Source organism: Uranotaenia lowii, chromosome 1 (genome assembly GCF_029784155.1).
Source record: "Uranotaenia lowii strain MFRU-FL chromosome 1, ASM2978415v1, whole genome shotgun sequence".
Lineage (NCBI taxonomy): Eukaryota > Metazoa > Arthropoda > Insecta > Diptera > Culicidae > Uranotaenia > Uranotaenia lowii.
The window spans coordinates 210629425-210651671 of NC_073691.1; the positions used below are offsets into that span (position 1 = coordinate 210629425).

General features: G+C 35.2%; 2 protein-coding genes and 1 long non-coding RNA gene across 3 annotated transcripts; 2 read left to right on the forward strand and 1 right to left on the reverse strand.

Annotated features, from left to right (window-relative positions):
• Positions 1–1042: 1042 nt before the first annotated feature.
• Positions 1043–3303, forward strand: LOC129739834 (uncharacterized). Its single transcript, XM_055731362.1, has 5 exons — positions 1043–1526; positions 1642–1812; positions 1872–2848; positions 2908–3072; positions 3133–3303. The coding sequence occupies exons 1-5, from the start codon at positions 1500–1502 to the stop codon at positions 3251–3253; spliced, it is 1461 nt and encodes a 486-aa protein (XP_055587337.1). The 5' UTR covers positions 1043–1499; the 3' UTR covers positions 3254–3303.
• Positions 3304–3372: 69 nt separating this feature from the next.
• LOC129739836 (phosphopantothenate--cysteine ligase-like) lies at positions 3373–7604 on the reverse strand. Its single transcript, XM_055731364.1, has 3 exons — positions 7191–7604; positions 6372–6600; positions 3373–6307 (listed from the first exon to the last, which is right to left on the reverse strand). Exons 1-3 carry the CDS (start codon positions 7320–7322, stop codon positions 5715–5717), a joined length of 954 nt encoding a protein of 317 aa, XP_055587339.1. The 5' UTR covers positions 7323–7604; the 3' UTR covers positions 3373–5714.
• Positions 7605–20753: 13149 nt separating this feature from the next.
• LOC129755311 (uncharacterized) lies at positions 20754–21312 on the forward strand. The gene is made up of 3 exons (XR_008739230.1): positions 20754–20832; positions 20907–21035; positions 21103–21312. It is a non-coding gene; the product is annotated as an uncharacterized LOC129755311 (long non-coding RNA).
• The last annotated feature ends 935 nt before the right edge of the window (positions 21313–22247 follow it).

Sequence of the window (22247 nt, forward strand, 5' to 3'; positions counted from 1 at the left end):
AGCTCAAATTATTTAGCAATTACTCAATTTTTGCCCCTAAATGTTTGCACCATAATAGTTCTATTTTCGATTATAAATGTTTTTAAAAGAAAACGTTAAAAAGCAAGGTAAAATTGATAAACTAGCATTTGTAAATATTTTGAAGGTGTTTCCTTTATGATAAAAAAAAAAACTTGATAAAACCGTCAAAATAGAGACTGATCAATGTTACCCCAAAGCATCAAATTCTACAAAGTGACGAAATCGATTTTTAAAAAGTCTAATAAATTTATGCAACCATGTTTTACGTTCAAAGGAGTCCAGTACTGGTTTTAAAAATATGAAACATGCCACATTCCCCTTTACAGAAAAAATAATCGAAAAATATTGAAAAAAAGTGATCAATATTAACCCGGATTACAGTAGATTTTTTTTGTATCAGGTCGATTTAGTTGATGAACCTATGCATAATTTCCATCTGTCGAAGGGTTGATTGACAACTTAACTCTAAACTACATATTCTGAAAACATTAATTAAAATTAGAATAAAAATTTTAACCTGGATTCTGAATTTGTAACTTGAGAACTAGATTCTAGAATATAAATTTCGAAATTCGAGTAAGAAGTACGGAAATCCGAATCCGTAATGCGCATTCGAAGATTGAGTTGTGTTACTGAATTTTGAAAACCTATAGGTAATTGTACAGATGGAATTAAATCTTTACACTTTTTCATAAACCTTACTTTTCATTTTGAAATTCGTGCTATAAATTCTGTTTTGATTCTCTGTTAATTTTGTGACCCTAAACGGTCTTTATTCCCAGACAGAATTTTGACATTCAAGTTACAGTACTCAGTAACATTTAATTAGATTTCAATTTGAAAATTTCTCGAAATAAGTTCTTGAAGCTCCTATCTGTTTCACGGCGTTGGTCAATAAAATACGGAATAACCGTAATAAGTAGGTGTAAATAATTTCCATTATGTCCAGAAGTTTTTTTTCAAACTGTACTGTTGATAAAATAAGCAGGCCATTGAATGTGTAAGCTAAAGCTGAATTTGAAATAATCTTGTGTCAACTCTGTAAAACATTCAAGAAAACTTCCGTATGTATTTTGATTTTCTATTTCATTTAAAAACTTTTAAAAACAATAAAATTTATTCAGCAAACATTCCCGCGAGGATATAAATATGAAATTGGAATGCGGAAAAAAGAGATTTAATGCGCACATTTTCCTCTTATTTATAGATTAGTCTAGTAGGCCTACCATTCCATCATGTCTCGAGCTGTCAACTATCAGAATTTTTCGCATTGGTGAGGAAGAAGCTTAAATTAATCGAGATTTGGAACCATTACTCAAAATTTATTTCTTCCGAAAACGATTAAATTCAAAAACATTACTATTGTTCCACTGACCGGGCTGAATCGTATCCTGTTCCACGGCTTCTCTGTCACGTTGATTCCGGTGGATCTTTTACTGCGTCTGCTAATTCTGGTAATCGCCTGGCTGGTCCGCAAAATGAACGACTATCTACAGAACATTCTGGTGTGTAGGCATTGTTCCTGTTCTTGACCTGTATTCCTGATCAATAACAGGCTTTTATAAATATATCGAGTACATAGTTTTGAATATTACTACCTTACAATTTTTCCCGCCACAGCAAAGTGATTTATGCGACCTGAAAAGGGAGTTTCCCTTGTTTGAATCAAACGGATCGATTCGGTTGCGAAACCACCACGATTCCACAAATGCTCTCAGCCTTGCGTTAGCAAGGAATTGTGAATCGGCTCAAGATTTGAAAATCATCCAACTGGAACCAATTTCAATAAAGGTGAGATGTTGGGCTTCCTTTTTTTTTGAAAATTATATTTATCTTGAATTCTCTGATAGTCCGAGAAAAAGAATCCTCAAGTTGTAAACGTGAAGCAGACCTTTCGTTTCCCGAATAATTTTATCACAAAAAAGAATTCCTACCACTCGTATGGGCAAACAAAGCGCCCAACGAATCCCCGAAACATGCACAGCCAAACGAGCAAAACGATCGTTGAGCTGTACGAAGCAGAGAGGAGCCATTCGGATATTGGGGCGATAGTTTCTGCCAAGTCGAGCTTGGCCTGCAGTGATAGTGATGAATCACTGAGAACTCACCAGAAACGTTCGATCGGGGGCAGTGGAGCAAAACCCGTCGACATGATCATGATCAAACCGAAAGTTCATCTGCAGGGAGGGAACAAAAAGAAACGTCCATCGTCGAAGGGAAAGTATTTGCGAACGATTCGCTCACGGGAGCAGCACAGAACGTTTTTAAAATCTCCGAAGCATCGAAGCAAATATTCTTTGCCGAGGGCCGAAAGTATCGCAACGGAAACGGACACTGTCGAAGATGAGTTTAGCAGCAAAACGTTCACCTTCGACGCTTCGGACAGCGGAATACCGTCTAACGAATCGCTAGATGATCAATGTTCTGTTGTGGGCGTTGCAAAAATGCAGAAAATTATTGACAAATTACAGGACAACCTTTGGGAGGTCAGCCTGAACGGTATCCGAGAATTGATGGAAGCCGCCAGGCAGGTGGACTGGAAGCAGCATGAAAAACACATAACAATTATAAACCGAAAAATGATCGACTTCCTCAAGAGCCCACGGTCTTCGTTGTGCCGGTCAGCATGCCAGGCCACCGGAGAACTGTTTCGGGAAGTCAAATCCACAAAACGTCCCGAGTTCGATGAGATCGTCGATATTCTGCTTTGTAAAACTGCGGATCCTAACAGATTCATTCAAAAGGACGCCAACATCGCGCTCGACAAGCTGGTTACGTACATTCCGATTTCCCACTGCGTGAGAGCTCTATCAGCCCGGGGTCATACGTATGTGGGATGAAAGTTGTATTGTGGGACATGGTTTGACTAACGTCTCATTTTTTCAGGCACAAAAATCCCATGGTACGAATAGCGACAGCCAGATTGCTGGTCTGCATCTGTGCGCTTTCCGGATTGGATAGCATTCTGGGTACCAATGCTAATCCCCGAACACGGCAAGCGATTCTCAAGATGCTGGCCAAATTTCTTACCGATAAGAATTTGGATGCTAGGTAGTTTGGTGGAATGTTTTTGAATCATGACTTTTGCATTTAAAATTCCTTATTTTTTAGAAAATTTGGCGAGCGTCTGTACCGGATGCTTCGAAAGCACAAGTTTTTCAACGAATATTTCTACAAAGATATGGACAACAACTGTAGGAGTAATTTGAAACGAATACTGAAAGGGCTGTAGGCATGAAGTTCTGAGATAATAACGTGTATATTATGTATTAAATTATTGGTAAACATTTCTAGCTTTTTTTTAATACAGGGAAAATGTTCGGAAAAATAACTTGAACAGACTCAGCTTGATTTCATCTACATATCCAAGGCAATACATTTTCAGCCACGTTTCTGGGAGGAGGGTTGGTTATCCAGTATTGTTGTATTAGTATTTTTCATTATAATCGATACTTTTCTTCTATTTTCCTGTTACATGCGTTTCGCATTTGCCCTAGAATAGGTATGTTTAAAGTTTAAATCCTGTATCGACTCTGCTAGCATTTCATCAAGCTACTTGATTACGGTTTTGTTATTTCTCGGGTTTAACACTATTATAGGCTCTAACAATGTTCTTTCCTCTCTTGGTTAAGTAGCATCTTGATCTACGTTTGGTGTATAGGACCTTCTAGTAACAGTTGCAGTTGGTTGCTTTTGTTGGTTTGCTAAACCGTGTCTTTTCTCTATACAAATGCGGTTTTCACAAATAAGTATCAATGTTTCTATACTGTTTCGTGGGTTGGTTGTTTGTGTGGTACATTTGCTGCTTAATTTTGATCTAATATTGTTTGATTTGGTTTGGTAGTTAGCATTCCTCTGCGTGGTTTTCGATAAGATCTATCATTTTGCTATGAGTAGTTGTAGTCTTCGATTATGTAGGTGTATAATTTTAGTTACTCTGGGTTCATTCTATTCGGTGTTTTAGTACATCTTGGGTTAGAATATTATTTCATGTTGCACTACCGCAAATCTTTAGTAATCAAATCAGTTTTGTTTCTATTAAATAGATGTGCCCACTTTTCTTGTTTTTTTTAATTCTTGGTCGTTTCTGCTTCTAATCTGTGATATGTCATAAAAAGAAACGCTTTGTTTATTATGTTCCGAAAACCAGTTAGGATCTTAGATCAGAGTTCACACGTGAATGTATGGTTACAAGCCAACTCGTGAATCTGATGATAACTTGTCAGCTTTGTTTTTTTTTGATTAATTTAAATTTTGTGGTAACTAATAGGATGTTTGCTAGAAAGCCTTCAAGATCCTAGGATCCAAAGATCTATGATTATCTGGTTAGGCAGACTTGGTAGTTTTCAACACTTGGACAAACATTACAGAGTAGGAATCTAAATAATCAGACTAGAGGAAAATAGAAATATCAAAAGGGTTTAATATTTATGCTAAGTTCAGTTTAATTAGGAAAACATAGTTATAGAGTACCATCTGGATTGTTCAAAATTATTTTTTTTATCGGAATGCTCTACTTTATTGATTGTAGTCTAGTTTAAACGTTAGAATATGTTTTATATCTTTTATTAGATGCGTTTTTAAATTTGGGTTATTACTTCCAACATTATATATTTTTGTATTATTTTATTTTTAAAGCAGTCGCTATTCTTTTAAAATAACAGTTCAACCTAAGTAAACAAATCTTAGTTCATGCATTGGTGCTCGTTTGATGCGTGCAATTGAAAACTTAAACGAAATAGAATATGATTCCAAATAGGGCTAACCAGCTCCTTTTTTAAAGCTTCTTTCACGGTAGATCATTCAAAAGAAACAGATTTTTGGCTTTCTGACAGTTGAAGTTTATATCACACAACAGTTTTGTAATTTACTAGAATTTGGTGTCACGCGGTTGAAGAAATAAATTATAGTCGGCTCAACGGCCTCAATGATCGAAGAACAGAGAACAGTTACTGTTGTCCGAGCGTTGAGGTTTTCATGCCTTAGAAGTCTTCCCGCCAAGTAGATTTTCAATAACCATTTCTTAAGAAAAAACAAAACAAAACATCATTGATTTTTTATCCGACATCCCGGAAGTGTGCTAACTGATGAACAATTCGATTAAGTGATTAAACAGTACTAGAGTCTTTTTGCTTTTGTATGTAAATTCTATGATCAAGAAATTTTGTTAATAAACTAACCAATAGTAACATTCATAGGACCATTAGTTTCATTGGAAACTACCTACACCATTATTTGAAACAAATCAGTAATGTCTACAACAGATACCGTTATCATTAATCGCCACAATACGTCACATAAACAGCCATTGTATAGATATCAGACAATCACGTTAACCTTAGTTTGTGGCATCAAATACTTTACCAACAATGAAATGCCATCTACGTCAAAAAAACTTGATAAATTTTCTTCACTCTCCAAATTTAACGAAGTTCCTTGGTTCAAATCCATCATCTTGCCAAAACAGCTCGTTAATTGTACTTCCAAACAAAATGCGAACATTAATACTTTCGCCCAGGATTAAGCACCTTGCAAAAGTGTGGCATCGTAACCCGGCAGTCCCCGTGCTGGTGGGAATGTTGATGCTGAGCCTGGTGTTGTCGATGTTGCTGCTGTTGTTGGTCTTGTTGATTATGTTGCTGAGAAAATCCACTACTCGCGCCGGCCGTGTGGGACCTCGGCGACCGTAAGGGTCATTGTTGCTGTTGCATTTCGCCCTCCCGGATGAATTCCTGATGTCGCTCGACCACATCCGCTACGATCTGTTCTTCAATCTCTTGACCCTTGTGGGCTTGTTCCTTCGACAGCAAAACGTCGTAGGCTTTGTTTGGTGTTACAAAAACTACCCGATTTTTACGGGTCTGCAAAATGTTGGCAATCACTAGCCTATGTTTGTATTTATTCAAACTTTCTCGGGACTTTGCAATCAGAATATTTTCGTCTGTTTCCAGCTTGAAAGAAACAACATAAGCCAGGGGTACCCACAAGCTAACCAGAGGAGCCAACATTTTCGGAACCAATTGCAGCGAAATGGTCGGGGCACCGTGTCCGGATTGAATCTTGTGTGTGGGCATCTCGTCCTGGGGAACGTAAAAGTCAGAAACAGCAGCTGCCAGATACAGCACAGCATCTCGTTCGAAGGCGGCCAAACACTCACAAGCCGCCCTTAGGAGCCACATATAGTCGACCACACTAGTAAATGTAATGTAGAGCATTCGGTTGGTTTCCTGAGCGTTTTTATACTTGTCCAAAATCGGCGCAAGAACATCCACTGAATCCGGTTTTACTAAAAAAGAGATATGTTCATGTAGTTATAAATTTTTTTTATCACTTTATGAAACCAAATTTACCTGTTATAGTAGTGCTCATGCCTTCTTCATGCAATTCAAGCATATCCAACAACTGCTGGCCGGAAAAGTGTCGAGTGAAGGGTTCCAGCGATTTTGTACGATACATAAAAATGACCGCATAACCATGCTCAATGAAATACTCAGCCGAAGCCGAGCCTCGATTTCCGGCACTAAAATTGTCCACAAAACGTACCGTGTTGTGCTCAAGCGGAACTGTCGTACCACCGGACTGTGAACGACAAGTGGCGACAATACGATGCATAAGTTTTCATTTGGATGTTTAACTACTTATTTTTTAGAGATACTTGGTTCAAGTATGTGAATATATAAATATTGTATTTCATTCGGAAAGCTAATACAACCAAAAAAGAATAATAATAATGTTTAAAACTCAACTAAAAATATTACCACAATGATGTACTGAAATAATCGATAATCAATAAACGTGATAACATCTGGAGTGGGTTATTCTGTTATTTTTGGATCCACCGCAATAACAAGAGCGTCTCTAGCATAATTCCACGACCCAAATACTGATACCTGCCTCCAAACCATTAACAAAAAAAAACCCATCCGAAACAAAAAAAAAAAAAAACAAAAGACCTAAGCATATGGAAGAAAAGGCTCGTTCCTCCTCCAAGAATAGAATGTCCATCGAAAAGGTCGACGAAGGCAACAAGTTACAGGACTGTCGAAATAATAATAATTTTGTTTCATATTGTTTGGGAGAGTGGGAGAGTTTTTCGGAAATGGGAAGGGAACAGGAGGATGGTAACACATAAAACAGTATAATGCAGACTGATGATGACCATCGATTACCGTAATGAGCACGATGTTACTCTTCTGCTTCAGATGTCGATCGCAGAATTCCTTCAGCAGGGATCGATTGTCCTCGAAGCAGTTCGGCGGCAGATGGGTGGCATAGAAATCTTCCCAATGCGATGAGCTCATTTTCGCTTATTTTGGGGCTTCGATTCCTTTTTTTCTTCAAGGGGCTTTTGCTCGAGTCTCAATGACGAAAAATGTATTCCAGGAGACGAGCTGGATCACTTGGTACGAAAAAACACAGCTGTTTAGCAAAAACTGTAAAACATTTTAGTGCCACAAACAATAACCATCAAAGTATCTACAATTTTAGTAGATTTTAGGTGGCAATTCACTTTTTCACTAGGATTTTTGATTAAAACTTTCACTGGTAAAATTTTTGCTCCCGATTACTGACTGATGATGAAAAAAAGGCAGAAATCAAACGAAAATGTATGCTAAAAGGAACGTCAAAATGGAACACAACAAAACATGAAAAGCGTCAACGAGCTACCATTTTGTAGTTGACTGGTTGAGATCTTTCAGGCGGGATTCGAACGAGGGGTCCTCGTAAATCATTAAATTTCAAACGTGCTTAAGATGCCTCAACTTTTTCAACACCACACAAATTAAGGAACATTTTCGATAGACAAAACTAACAACTTGATGAAAATATAACGACCAGTTTTGAAACCAATACTTTTTGCAACCATTTTTCTACACATAAAAACAGGTCCTGTATAAAATGTTGGAAATACGATGATAACGAGCATATTACTGTGGATTTTGGAATGCCAGAAATAGCAAAAATTGACAAAAATGACAAAATGACAAAAATGACAAAAATGACAAAAATGACAAAATGACAAAAATGACAAAAATGACAAAAATGACAAAAATGACAAAATACAAAATGACAAAAATGACAAAAATGACAAAAATGACAAAAATGACAAATGACAAAAATGACAAAAATGACAAAAATGACAAAAATGACAAAAATGACAAAAATGACAAAATGACAAAAATGACAAAATGACAAAAATGACAAAAATGACAAAAATGACAAAAATGACAAAATGACAAATAAAATGACAAAAATGACAAAAATGACAAAAATGACAAAATGACAAAAATGACAAAAAATGACAAAAATGACAAAAATGACAAAAATGACAAAAATGACAAAAATGACAAAAATGACAAAAATGACAAAATGACAAAAATGACAAAAATGACAAAAATGACAAAAATGACAAAATGACAAATAAATGACCAAAATGACAAAAAATGACAAAAATGACAAAAATGACAAAAATGACAAAAATGACAAAAATGACAAAAATGACAAAAATGACAAAAAATGACAAAATGACTAATGACAAAAATGACAAAAATGACAAAACAATATGACAAAAATGACAAAAATGACAAAATGACAAAATGACAAAAAATGACAAAAATGACAAAAATGACAAAATGACAAAAATGACAAAAATGACAAAATGACAAAAATGACAAAATGACAAAAATGACAAAAATGACAAAAATGACAAAAATGACAAAAATGACAAAAAATGACAAAAATGACAAAAAATGACAAAATGACAAAAATGACAAAAATGACAAAAATGACAAAAATGACACAAAATGACAAAAATGACAAATGACAAAAATGACAAAAATGACAAAAATGACAAAAATGACAAAATGACAAAATGACAAAAATGACAAAAATGACAAAAATGACAAAATGACAAAAATGACAAAAATGACAAAAATGACAAAAATGACAAAATGACAAAAATGACAAAAATGACAAATGACAAAATGACAAAAATGACAAAAATGACAAAAATGACAAAAATGACAAAAATGACAAAAATGACAAAAAATGACAAAAATGACAAAAATGACAAAATGACAAAAATGACAAAAATGACAAAAAAATGACAAAAATGACAAAAATGACAAAATGACAAAAATGACAAAAATGACAAAAATGACAAAAATGACAAAAATGACAAAATGACAAAAATGACAAAAATGACAAAAATGACAAAAATGACAAAAAATGACAAAAATGACAAAAATGACAAAAATGACAAAATGACAAAAATGAATGACAAAAATGACAAAAATGACAAAAATGACAAAAATGGACAAAAATGACAAAAATGACAAAAATGACAAAAATGACAAAAATGACAAAAATGACAAAAATGACAAAAATGACAAAAATGACAAAAATGACAAAAATGACAAAAATGACAAAAATGACAAAAATGACAAAAATGACAAAAATGACAAAATGACAAAACTGACAAAAATGACAAAAATGACAAAAATGACAAAAATGACAAAAATGACAAAAATGACAAAAATGACAAAAATGACAAAAATGACAAAAATGACAAAAATGACAAAAATGACAAAATGACAAAAATGACAAAAATGACAAAAATGACAAAAATGACAAAAATGACAAAATGACAAAAATGACAAAAATGACAAAATGACAAAAATGACAATAAAAATGACAAAATGACAAAAATGACAAAAATGACAAAAATGACAAAAATGACAAAAATGACAAAAATGACAAAAATGACAAAAATGACAAAAATGACAAAGAATGACAAAAAATGACAAAAATGACAAAAAATGACAAAAATGACAAAAATGACAAAATGACAAAAATGACAAAAATGACAAAAATGACAAAAAATGACAAAAATGACAAAAATGACAAAAATGACAAAATGACAAAAATGACAAAAATGACAAAATGACAAAAATGACAAAAATGACAAAAAATGACAAAAATGACAAAAAATGACAAAAATGACAAAAATGACAACAAAAAAAAAAAATGACAAAAATGACAAAAATGACAAAAATGACAAAAATGACAAAAATGACAAAAATGACAAAAATGACAAAAATGACAAAAATGACAAAAATGACAAAAATGACAAAAATGACAAAAATGACAAAAATGACAAAAATGACAAAAATGACAAAAATGACAAAAATGACAAAAATGACAAAAATGACAAAAATGACAAAAATGACAAAAATGACAAAAATGACAAAAATGACAGAAATGACAAAAATGACAAAAATGACAAAAATGACAAAAATGACAAAAATGACAAAAATGACAAAAATGACAAAAATGACAAAAATGACAAAAATGACAAAAATGACAAAAATGACAAAAATGACAAAAATGACAAAAATGACAAAAATGACAAAAATGACAAAAATGACAAAAATGACAGAAATGACAGAAATGACAAAAATGACAAAAATGACAAAAATGACAAAAATGACAAAAATGACAAAAATGACAAAAATGACAAAAATGACAAAAATGACAAAAATGACAAAAATGACAAAAATGACAAAAATGACAAAAATCACAAAAATCACAAAAATGACAAAAATGACAAAAATCACAAAAATCACAAAAATGACAAAAATCACAAAAATCACAAAAATGACAAAAATAACTAAAATGACAGAAATTTGAAAGATTATAAAACATTACAAAAATGACAAAAATGACAAATATGACAAAAATGACAAAAATTACTGAAATTACAAAAATGACAAAAATGACAAAAATGACAAAAATGACAAAAATGTCAAAAATGAATTAAATAATAAAATTTTTATTGAGTATCCAAATGAACAAACCTATTTAAATGATAAAATTTACCGAAATGATTGAAATTATGAGTATGAAATTAAGTCTATGAGATCCAAAGTTTCTTTTCTTTTTTGTTACATCTTTACTTTCTGTTTGCAAAACTTAAACGGAGCTTGAGTAATCATTTGTTTTTTTTTTAATTCAATTTCTCGCTCTCTGGAGCCACTGCCAACATTGGAACCTAAATTTCACAAAATTCCGACGGTGGTTGAGAAAATGCATCGAATAAGACTTTGGCATTTTTTAATTGATGTTGTCTTAAGAAAATTGATTTTGTTTTAAATTTATTTTGCGTGAGTTTTCGAAATACTCAACCAACACAACTTATCAATTTCGCACAAAGTATTACCATCACATCTGGATGCGTATAGATCAAATTGTTGTTGAAAACACATTCAACTCACATTTTGGCTTTTTAACCAATTAATTTCTGCTCAACAAACATTTTCCAAGTTAGTTTGAAAAAAGGAAAACCCCTCCACAAAGTGTACGGGGCTGGATTAGAATATTCGTCTGTAGTTATGCTGAAAACGGTAAAGTTGAGTTGAAAAAAAAAACAGAAACAAACCACCAGAAAGTCATGCCATGCCGTAGTGGTACGGCAAAATCTTTTGCATAATGCAAAATAAACAAGTCGAATTTATGAGCTTAGCCGGGGGGGGCTAAGGCTCTCCCGGATTTTGAACTCATCCCTGCACCGAGAACTGCCCGACTTTGGATCACCTGAATTTAGAACCAGTTGCGTTTGTTCTCTTTCCAAGTTTTTTGTTGTAGTTTAATTTTTTTCTTCTCCTAAAATGCCTATCCAGGGAACTAGTTCATGATATCGTCTCGAAGAGCAATTTGGAATTGAGAGTTTTTTTTAGTCTGAAGCAAACGCAATCACTATGAGGATTTAATTTTCTTAAATTTGCCCTTCTTCCTACAGTCGAGTGAAACCCTTCTGCAAAACGTTCAACAGATTGGTTGTTTTGCTGGCACCGGAACTGCTGTTCTCAAATTAGATTCCACGAAATCTCATTATCAACCATTTACCTGGCCAGTTTCGAAACCATGCTGCTGCAGAAAATGTTGTTCCACATTAATTAACCAGGATTACCGGTGCCTTTATCTCTCGACAAGTACAAACTTCCGAAAAACTGTAACTCGAACCAAACCGTGGTAGGAAGTCTCTACATAGGTACTAATATCTGAACCCTTTTTTTTCCGGGGGCAGCAGGAATGAAGTGGCCACCAGTATGAATTGTTGCAACTTTCCATACACACATACACTGGACTTACAAAAGAGCCAACAACGAGCGGTTTGCACTTTGCCAACCGAAAACAAAATTAAAAACTTGTTTCCGTGTTCCGGGTGGAATTATCCTACCGGCCATTTCTACCACCACCATCGGCCATCGTCAGCACTAGCTAATCCCTGGGACAGACGGCCCTGGATTGGGTCGGACAGTGGAACGCGGCAGCTACCTACTAATATGACTTATGGTTAGGGGATTTGCTGGGTTCAGTGACTTGCACCTTGTATGAACTGCAGTTTGTTCGTTTGAGTTTTTTTTCTTTGGGAGATAAATTTCACTTAATTCCTAGTTCTCGACAAAAAAAAACCACCACGGAACTTGACAATCGCTAAAATTGGATGTTATGGAAACGAGGAGTCCAGTCAAAAGAAAAAAAAAGAGTCAATTAACGATTATTGGTGCCCAGGGATGACCTTTTTCCTGGCCAAAATTATATGTAACAATTGAGCTCTCGACTCGAACGGACTTAGTTCAAAAGCCCGGGAAAGTGGAACGGAAATGGATTACATCGAATATTGGCTCTGAGTATTTTTGCATTCACGGCCTGGCCCATTCGTGCTCGGCGTCAGGATAGTTTTTTTTTCCTTCTTCTAGAACACAAGCCAGGTAGAATTTCGATATTTTAATCTCGCTGAATTTTGCCACGTTACATAATCTTGCTAAGCCATTGCATTGGCAGATGGGGTAGTGTTGCCATTTTTTCCGATTGTTTTTAGATTTCTGTTTCTTTTTCTTTAGAAACCCAATACATCTGGACCATCATCTTCGATTTCGATTGAGAGTACGCAATTCACATTCATCTGTACGGCTACCAATTCTTTGAGGGCGCGAATTGCATAGGTCATCATTACTCCAATTCCATCAATTGTCCAGTTTACAGAAATCAAGAATACTGACTCCAAAGTCCAGTGATCTTTCCCAGCAAACATTTTTGTAGGAATATTTTTCAACAACTTTGTTATAGGTTTCATATACATTATAGAATGATCGTATGAAACACGAAAAAACAGCATTTACCTACCAAAGTGGAGGCAATATACAAACATAGACAGAATACAAGAGAGTACAAGTTTTTTTTTCTCTCAGCGCATGCGAACCGTTGCCAGCGACAATATTTGCTGCTACTGTCATTAGACAATTCTTCCAAATACACCATCTAATTTTTATCAATCTGGTTGCACTGCTGGTCGCAGAGAGAACACCAAAGCTGTTCTCTCACTTCACCCACGCGGGAGAAAAAAAAGGAACGAAATCGTCTTGAAAATCTGCGAACATGGCGGACTTTTTATCATATCCGATTTAAACCATTTAATCCGAGTTCGAGTAACGATTTTTACGACCTTTTACTTGCGTTAGTTGGAATTACGATTCGCAGTAACGTTTTTAATGACTTGAGTTATTATTTTTAATGCGATTTCATGTTTGCTGGATTGTCAAGAGTACAGAGTTACTAATTCAGAGTCCAGTTCAAAGTTCCGAGTCCAAAGTCCAGAGTCAGATTTAAAATTGCAGATTCAGAATCTGCAGAAAAAGAACAACAAATTCCAAATCCAGATTCCGGTTTCCGATTCTCGAGTCCAGAGACGAGTGATCAGTGTCTAGTGTGCAAAGCTCAGTTCACAATTCAGAGTTCAGAGTTCAGAGTTTAGAGTCTCGAGTCCGAAGTTTCGAATCTAGATTCCAGTTTCCAGAGTCCAGCTCAGCATACAGAAACCCGGGACCCGGGTCATGAGTTTTGAGTTTCGAGTCCTGTGACCAGTTCCCAGAGTCTATAGTTTAAAGTCTAGTTCCAGCTCAAAAACCAGAATCCCGAATCATGAGTCACGAGAGCTGAGTCCAGAGTACAGATTCATGAACCCAATGATTAGTACTTAGAAGTGCCAAGTTTACAGGTCAGAGTTCGGAGTTCAGAGTCCAGAGTCCAGAGTTCAGAATCCAGAGTTCATATTCCTGAGTCCCGAGTTCATTGCCAGAGTCTGTTCAGAGTCCAGTTAAGAGTCCAAATCCCAACTCTCGAGCCATGATTTCTAAGTCCAGAATTCTTAATTCCGAGTCCTGAGTCCAGATTCCTTAGTCTAGAGTTTAGAAACCAAGGTCCAGAGTCTCGAATCCTAAGCCCAGAGAACAGAGGTTTAGAGTACAGTTTACAGAATCCAGCGATCATTGTCAAAAGTGCAGTAACCAGTTCAGAGTTCACAGTCCAAAGTCAATAGTGACATTTAGGATTTCAGATTCCCGGATCTCGTATCCAGAGTAAAGTAAGTCACAGAGTAAAACATCCAGAGGTCGGAGTTCAGTCCAGAATTCAGAGATTATATTCCATAATACAGAGTTCCGAGTCCATATTCCGAATATCGATTCTAGAGTCTAGGCCTATTTCCAGTTCCCAGCGTGTGTTCGAAATTCTTTTCAGAGTCTAGAATCTAGAGTTCAGTTTCCAGAGTCCAGTTCAGAGTCGAGAATCTCGGGACCTAAGTCCTGAGATTTTAGTTTCGAGTCCTGTGACCAGTTCCCAGATTCCAGCTCAAACACCAGAATTCCGAATCATGAGTCCAGAGGGTTACGTCTAGAGTACACATTCAAGAGTCCAATGATTATTATTTAGAAGTGCCCAGTTTACAGGTTAGAGTTCGGAGTCCAGAGTCCAAAGTCTAAAGTCAAGGGTTCATATTCCTGGGTCCCGAATTCAGTCCAGTTTAGAGTTCACAGTCCCGAGTCTCGAGTCCTGAATCCTAATTTCAGAATTCTGAATTCCAGAAGTCTTCAGTTCAGTTTCCTTAGTCTAGAGTTTAGAATTCAGTGTCCAGAGTTTCGAACCCCAAGCCCAGAGAACGGAGTTCCGGGTCCATAGTACAGATAACAGAATCTAGTGATCATTGCCATAGTCCAGAGTCCAGATTCCGGTATCCAGTGTCGAGAGTCTAGAATCCAGAATCCAGCTCAGAGTCAGGGGACCAGGGTTTAAATTGCAGTACTCAGAGTGCAATGATCAATGTTTAGGGTGCAGAGTAAATAATCCGGAGGTCAGAGTTTCAGAGTTCAGAGTTCATATTCCATAATACAGAGTTCCGAATCCATATTCCCGAATCTCGATTCCAAAGTTCCGAGGCCTATTTTCAGTTACCAGCGTTTGTCCGAAATTCAGTTAAGCGCTCTGAGTCCCAGTGATCGGCGGCCAGAGTGCAGGCAGAGTAGAAACCCAAGAATCGAAAGTTGAGTTCGGAGTTCAGAATTCAGAGTCCCTATTCTGGGGTCAAGGATCTCGTTTCTCATGTTCAAAGTTTGAAGTTCAGTCCTTTGTTCAATTTCAAGAGTTAAAAGCTGTGACTTTACAGTGGTCCTTATCGCCCCCTTTATGAAGCTTGTGCTCGTACCCTAATTTAAACTAAATTTTACGTCGTATGAAACATCTTAAGATTTCACAGAAAACTGCTGTAAAAGTAATCAAAACAACTTTTAAATTTGAATTTTATAAATAGAGTTTATTGTCCAGGCTACAAATATTCTAAATTGAAAGAAATTGCTTCTAGTTTATGTCAGTTTTGTCTATTTTTGTAATAAAACTTATCGTTTACATTTTGTTTTTATACGACGTTATAAAACCTCACGCGAGAATTGGTTCATAGGTTGCATAACCACAGGAGTTAAAAAGCTTAATTGTCAGTACTTTTTCGATGCTATTTCGATTGTAGTTTGCAACTTCAACCTTTTTTTTTATTCTAAATTTTGAAACACAGGCAGTGTAAGTTTTATATCTACATATTAAATTTTTTAAAGAAATCAATTTTCTATTGAAAGTAGGCGTGTGCCAAACTGACAGCACGCGTTTTTTCGACTCCGTTAATTTTAAACTAACAGTATATAATTTACATACATGATACAATACGAATTTTTAACAACCAAATTCAATTTAAGTGTCGGGAGCTCGCCCAAAAAACCGTTTGTGTGAAAGTTACGAGTTGAAACTGCATAAGACACTTTTGGAGACGCTGAAAATTAACTTAAAATTAACTTGGAAAGGGAATTTTGTGAAGGAAATCGTGAATTGCTATAGCTATAGTCATAAGAATTCTGAAGATAGCTGAAGTCCGCAAGAAATGCGTCTCACCACTTCGGTAGTTTTTGGTGAAATCAATCCATTATTTTTGTTCTTTTTTACAATCTGACGATAAGATTTTTATCTTTTTAACTGTATAATCATAAATTTTAAAAGTCCTAGGGAGCGTTTGGCAAGGAACTCCACGCTTAATTCCTCTCTTTGATGCTGTATCTTTTGCGGTTTTCATCACATGATTGGCCTGGCCGTAGATGGATCTTAAATACATTCAATATGTAACAGAAAAATGGAGGAAAGTTTATCATTTTCCAGGTTGCTTACAAGTTTAGGCCATGTTGATGTTACACAGAAAAAAAATCTGAATCCTTAACAACACTGAAATTGAAAGCCTTTAATATTACATGACGTAGAACGCGATTAATTAATGTAAATTTACAGACTTGAATCCTTAAAAGCACGGAATTCCAATGACACAAACATTACTTGACACAGAACGCGATTATTTGATGTAAATTTACATCACATATGATGTAAAGAAAAAGAAGCATCACATATGACGGAATTTTCAGTGCGAATAAAATATTACACGACTTAAATATTTTACATGTTTTCAAATTTTACACGTCTTTCGAAGTTTACAGACGTTTAATATTCAACTCGCACTGAAAACTCAATCATATATGATGCTTCTTTTTCGTTACATCACATATGATGTAATTTTACAATTTTTTTTGTCACACAAACTCTTCACAACACTGAATAAGAAATTTCTGAAAATTACACGACACGGAATATCATAAAGACATGAAGTCAAATTAATATTAAATTACACTAAACGTGATAATGTCATGTAAAAATAAAACTGTCAAAAACAGGAATACAAAAATGTAAACAAAGTGTTCAGTCAAGTCGTGAACCAAAGTCATTTATTGAAGCACTTAGCTTCTAAGTCCGTCAATATGGTTGGTTCCGGGTATCTCCGAAAAAAAGCGGCAGCGGAAGTGGTTCTGAAAGCGGCCCCACGCTGCTCCATAGAGTACTTAAGTATACATAAGATTCGGTACTTAGGAAGAAAGTGAAAGTGACTTTAAAAAAATTGTGTAAAACCATAAATTTGCTTGTCGATAAATAAAACAATGAATTTCATCATTAAGAGATTGTTTTTGTCATAAAAGATGAAAAAACTCCATTGAATCGGATCAATAAAAAAGTAAACAAAACAAATTCCAATAGGATATTTTTCCTAAATTCAGTGGCTTTAAAATTTACATCACTTTCATATTACACGTTGCATAATTTTACAGGCGTGTAATATTCAACTCGCACTGAAAATTCCGTCATATATGATGCTTCTTTTTATTTACATCGTATGTGATGTAATTTTCCAGATTTTTTTGGTTGTGTGTAGAAGAACAAGAAATCCATAAATTAATTAGCTGTTTGGATTTTTAAGAAAATTGACTATTGAACATAGTATTACTCAATTTGTTTCCTTTTTCTCCCAAACCCGCCTTTAGACGGAAATTATTCATATTTCATTTCCTTTGTCTTGCCTAACTGAGGATAATTTTTCCCCAAAACAATCAATCCAGAATTGATGAAACTCTTAGACCTAACTGCCATTTATTTAAATAAAAAAAAACATATTGATCAAATGTCCCCTCGACCTTGGCAACCATGCGCCCGAATGTATGCAAATCATGCACGATTGGGGAACCACAGCACGCGTTCTGACTCCGACTTCGACTGCGATGCGATGCGATAGTGATGTTAGGATAGGTAGAAACCTTCTAATGGGAGTGAATTTGAAAAGCTAGTTCCACCTGGATGCTGCAGTGCTAGCCCCATAGACCGGGCAAAAGCGAAGCATAAAGGCAAGTGGGTGGGGTGGATTTTCACCACGCTTCTGCTACAGGTTATCACGTCCGATATCGCTTCCGCTGGAGATTTAATTCCGCATTTTATTGTTCCACCACACTAGATCCTGATCGTCGATGGTGGTGTGAGCTAGCTGGCTCATTGGATTATAGCTTGTTGCCAACGATAGATCTGCCGGTTGCAGAATTCCGGGGTCCATTGTGATGAACCTGTTGGCGCGGTACAAAACAAAAAAAAAGGACCTTGCACATTCTGGTTAGATTACGACGAACACAGGAATCTAAAGCGCCCGAGCCCTCGTTCGAATGAGCTTCGCGTACGGATAATGTTCGCCAATTGAGAGGGGGCTCCAGAGAGTAGTGGGTGCGGAAAAACTACACCAATCCAAAGGGGGTGCTGCACACGTATTTCATTTTATCACGCAGCACCCAGCATCCGGAAACGGTGGGGTTGATTGCTCTCCCATCACACCCCAAAGAAAGGCAACGGTGATGCAGACGCAGTAGATAGTGTGGAGATTCCAGTAAAAAGCTCCCTCAGAATCGAACGCGAGGTGAGGAGAGCTGAGACTGGAAGAAGGAAAACGAACGCCCGAGATAAGGATATACGATTTAATTGCTTTTAAATGTCTGCTATAACAACTTTTAATTGGGTTTGATGATAATTGGGGATATCAAATTGGCGTACAACGAGAAGGAGGATATGTTTCGCACTAATTGGCACAGCTGAGCTGCAAACGAATCGGATGGCGCGAATCGATGCTATCGGCTGCTGTTAGTAGGTAAGTACGCGTCAGCTCCTCGGTGATTGTATCGCAACATCGCCACCACACCGTAGAGTTAATGAAGTGAAATTTTATTCAGTGTTGAGGTCGATTGGAATGAAATATTTATGGGCAATCTACGCGACGAACGCTGTCACATTATTGTTCTAGATTGGTTGGTCCCAAATAGAGCTTTTTTTTTTTTCAATGAATAGAATCTAGCAATACTGCCAGATTTTTGGTTCAATTTTCATAAATGTTATCTTAACAAGAAAGTTATTGATGTTAGAGTCTTGAAATGTTCTAATGAAATGATCTGCACTAATCTCTATCATTTGCATGAAAAAAAAAACTTATGATTCCAAAAACTCCAAAATCACCAGATGCAATGGTTTTGCAAAAATTCAACTAAAGTTAGGTTGACCCAGTAAGTGTTATATATTGGAGTATCATTTGCATCGCGTTGGAAATTTTTGCATACAAAATTTCAAATCATACCAGGAGGGTGCCTTAATCTTCTTTTAAAATTCTGCAAAATTTTTGTCATTCGTTTGTTTGTTTGTTTTAAAATTCGAAAATAGATTGCAATTTAACACACCCTTGTGCACAGCGACAAAAAAATGCCTAACTTAGCCGAGAGACTTGCTTTGCAAATTTTGAAATTATTAAAATAACCCGCTCATTCTCGTCTCTGTACTCTTCCTCCTTTTTTCACGTTTTTCAAAAATTCATCATGTTAAAAATTTAATATTTTTGAACTCATAAGTCATAAAAAGGTGACAAAATACTCGTTTAAAATCTATTCATTGATTTTATTGATGTAAGGAAAAATAACAATTCAAAACTACAAAAGAAATGAAATTGGTGATAGGTATTTAAATTTTTATTTATTTGCACAACCGTTTAAATTCAATTCCAAAGTCATTAAGATGTTCTTTCAAAATAAAACTGCAACTATTTTTTCTATATTTAGAACTTATCTCTATCATCTTTGTTTCAATCCTTTTTATTGCTCTGTATTTCTTTGCTTTAAAAGTTCATTAATCATTTTTAAATAGGGGAGAGTGGGGATACTTGATCCCTGGCGATGCTTCTTTCCTTCGCTATATCTCGAAATCGAAATGTCTAACAAATATCAAATGTTCTAGAAAAATGTGCCAAATAGAACAAGACAAAAAAGCTGTTATTTCTACAAATTTTATTCCAGTTCCATTTGCTCGATTGTATGATTGTTCTCGTGTCATTTTTTTTGTAAGATAAGTTGTTGGTTTATGAAAAACAATAGTATGGATGCGCTCCTTTTCCTTCACTTTATCCCCAATTGAAGGAAACAACATAAAACCATTTCTCGTATCCAAATGCCTTCCCATGCCAAATTTGTTTCCATTTGCTCGATTAGTTCTCGAGTTATGTGAAAAATTCTGAAGGATCCCCCTTTCTCCTTCCTATCATCCCACTGGAAATATTCAAAGCAAAATTTGGTTCCATTAGCTAGATAAGTTCTCTAGTGATGTAAAACATTATTTTCAAAATATGATAGAAACATTTCTGGTATTCAAAAACCTTCCCACGCTAAATTTGGTTCCTTTTGATTGAGTAGTTTTTCAATTTTGCTGAAAATATTAAAGGAGCCACATCCCTACTTTCTATCTCCTCACTAGAAGCAAGGAGGGATACCAAAAATTCGTTGAACCATTTCTGGTACCCAAATACCTTACCAAGCCAACTTTGGTTTGTTTAGCATACAGTGATATTCTTCAAATATTTTTTCGATCAATTTATTGGCGATTTGCAGCACAAAACGACTCTCAGAGGGCACTGCGATCAAAATGATGATGTTATGGACTCAAATGTCAAAACGCATAGCACTTTTGCAAAACATTGGAAAAATTCCTAAAATTCCGGAGTTTGAGGATACATTTACTAAAATTGGATAGGAAAATATGGTAAGAAATTGCGAATAACGTCACCATTCATATGCTTTAATATCTGTTCGTTGATTAATCTTCTTGATTTTTAGTTTTCCGGAAAGTAGCATATTGTACCAGCTTCCAGCGCCTGAAAAGCCTGCCCAAAGTTCGATTACTTCCAGTGCAGACTTTCCAAATGAAAGTTAAAGAATTTCCTTAGGATTGCCAAGAAATCACTCGTAAGATGATAATCATAAAAAAAAAGTTAGTTCTCGAAAAATCGTCATGTTTGTGAAGTATTTTTAGATAAAGTTTTGAAGAAATATACCCAGCCACAAAACCAAACTGCACACCAACAAGCATTCGGATAACATGTACTCGATAGCCTCACGCAACAGGCTTGCCTATGAAGAGAAGTGTGATTATATTGCATCCTTAAAAAAAACAGCAATTGGATAAATAGAACAGAGTGCTGATATATCGCTTCCATCCTCGAGTTCGATGTACGTGATTTCAAAGCTAATGCCATCCCAGATAAATTTCTCAAAGATCTACGTAAAACACTACAGCGCAGTGAGACGATAAGAATGAATCGAAAAAAAAAATCGAAAATTATGAAAAAAAGCACAACGACGAGAGATGCAATCGTGTAGCAGATTTAAAATTTTTCAAATATAAAAAGGAATGTTAAAAAGTAAAAATCTTCAAACATTATTCTAATCGGTGGTTTATTTTATAAACTCTGGACTAACTACTAAAGCTAGGAAACTAAAAATTCAAATCAATCAATACCAATCATTTTCAATGATCATAAACATAAAAAATCACTAGGTTTGATACGATAAATCAGAAACGCAATATTGAAAATATGAAATAAACAGCCGTCAAAGAACTAAATCTTTTCATTTTTCGCTATTATTCATTTGAAATTGAAGGCTCGTCAGGTCAAAGGTCTCATGCTGTCCTTTCAAGTGCTTTGTTATTAAAGAGTTTTCAGTAACTTTCAAACTTATCTTGGGAAAAAAATTTCAAGTTTTAGAATTACCATGAAAATCTCTATTTGCTTGTGAAAAAAGCATTTCAATAAGAAAACAACAGATTTTCTTACAAGATCCTGTCAATATTATTTTCTTAAATTTGTTGGTTTCTTCAAAAAGTTCAATTTCAACAGCAATTTATTATCACTGCTGTGTTGAAAATCAGCTATCATCACCCTTTTGTTAGTTCCGTAACTGAAATCTAGTTAGCGCTGCATGTCAAATAGTTTTGCTGCAAATCGCCAATAACATAGGAAAATAGAATTTGAGTGTTCGATACAATTGATTTGAGGATAAAATAAAAGCACAATAAAAAAGAGACACAAAATATTCCTTCTTATAATTTCAACTCTGGGGTGAACTCTGTGAAACCATAAACTCGGGAAATAATGTTCTAGGTTTTTTTTATTTATT

Coding starts and splice junctions, on each gene's coding strand:
- LOC129739834 (XM_055731362.1), top strand. CDS start 1,500: ATGAACGACTATCTACAGAACATTCTG. Junction 1,527..1,641: donor ACTATCTACAGAACATTCTG/GTGTGTAGGCAT, acceptor TTCCCGCCACAG/CAAAGTGATTTATGCGACCT. Junction 2,849..2,907: donor CTATCAGCCCGGGGTCATAC/GTATGTGGGATG, acceptor TCATTTTTTCAG/GCACAAAAATCCCATGGTAC.
- LOC129739836 (XM_055731364.1), bottom strand. CDS start 7,322: ATGAGCTCATCGCATTGGGAAGATTTCTATGCCACCCATCTGCCGCCG. Junction 6,601..7,190: donor GTAACATCGTGCTCATTACG/GTAATCGATGGT, acceptor TGTCGTTCACAG/TCCGGTGGTACGACAGTTCC. Junction 6,308..6,371: donor CATGAGCACTACTATAACAG/GTAAATTTGGTT, acceptor TCTCTTTTTTAG/TAAAACCGGATTCAGTGGAT.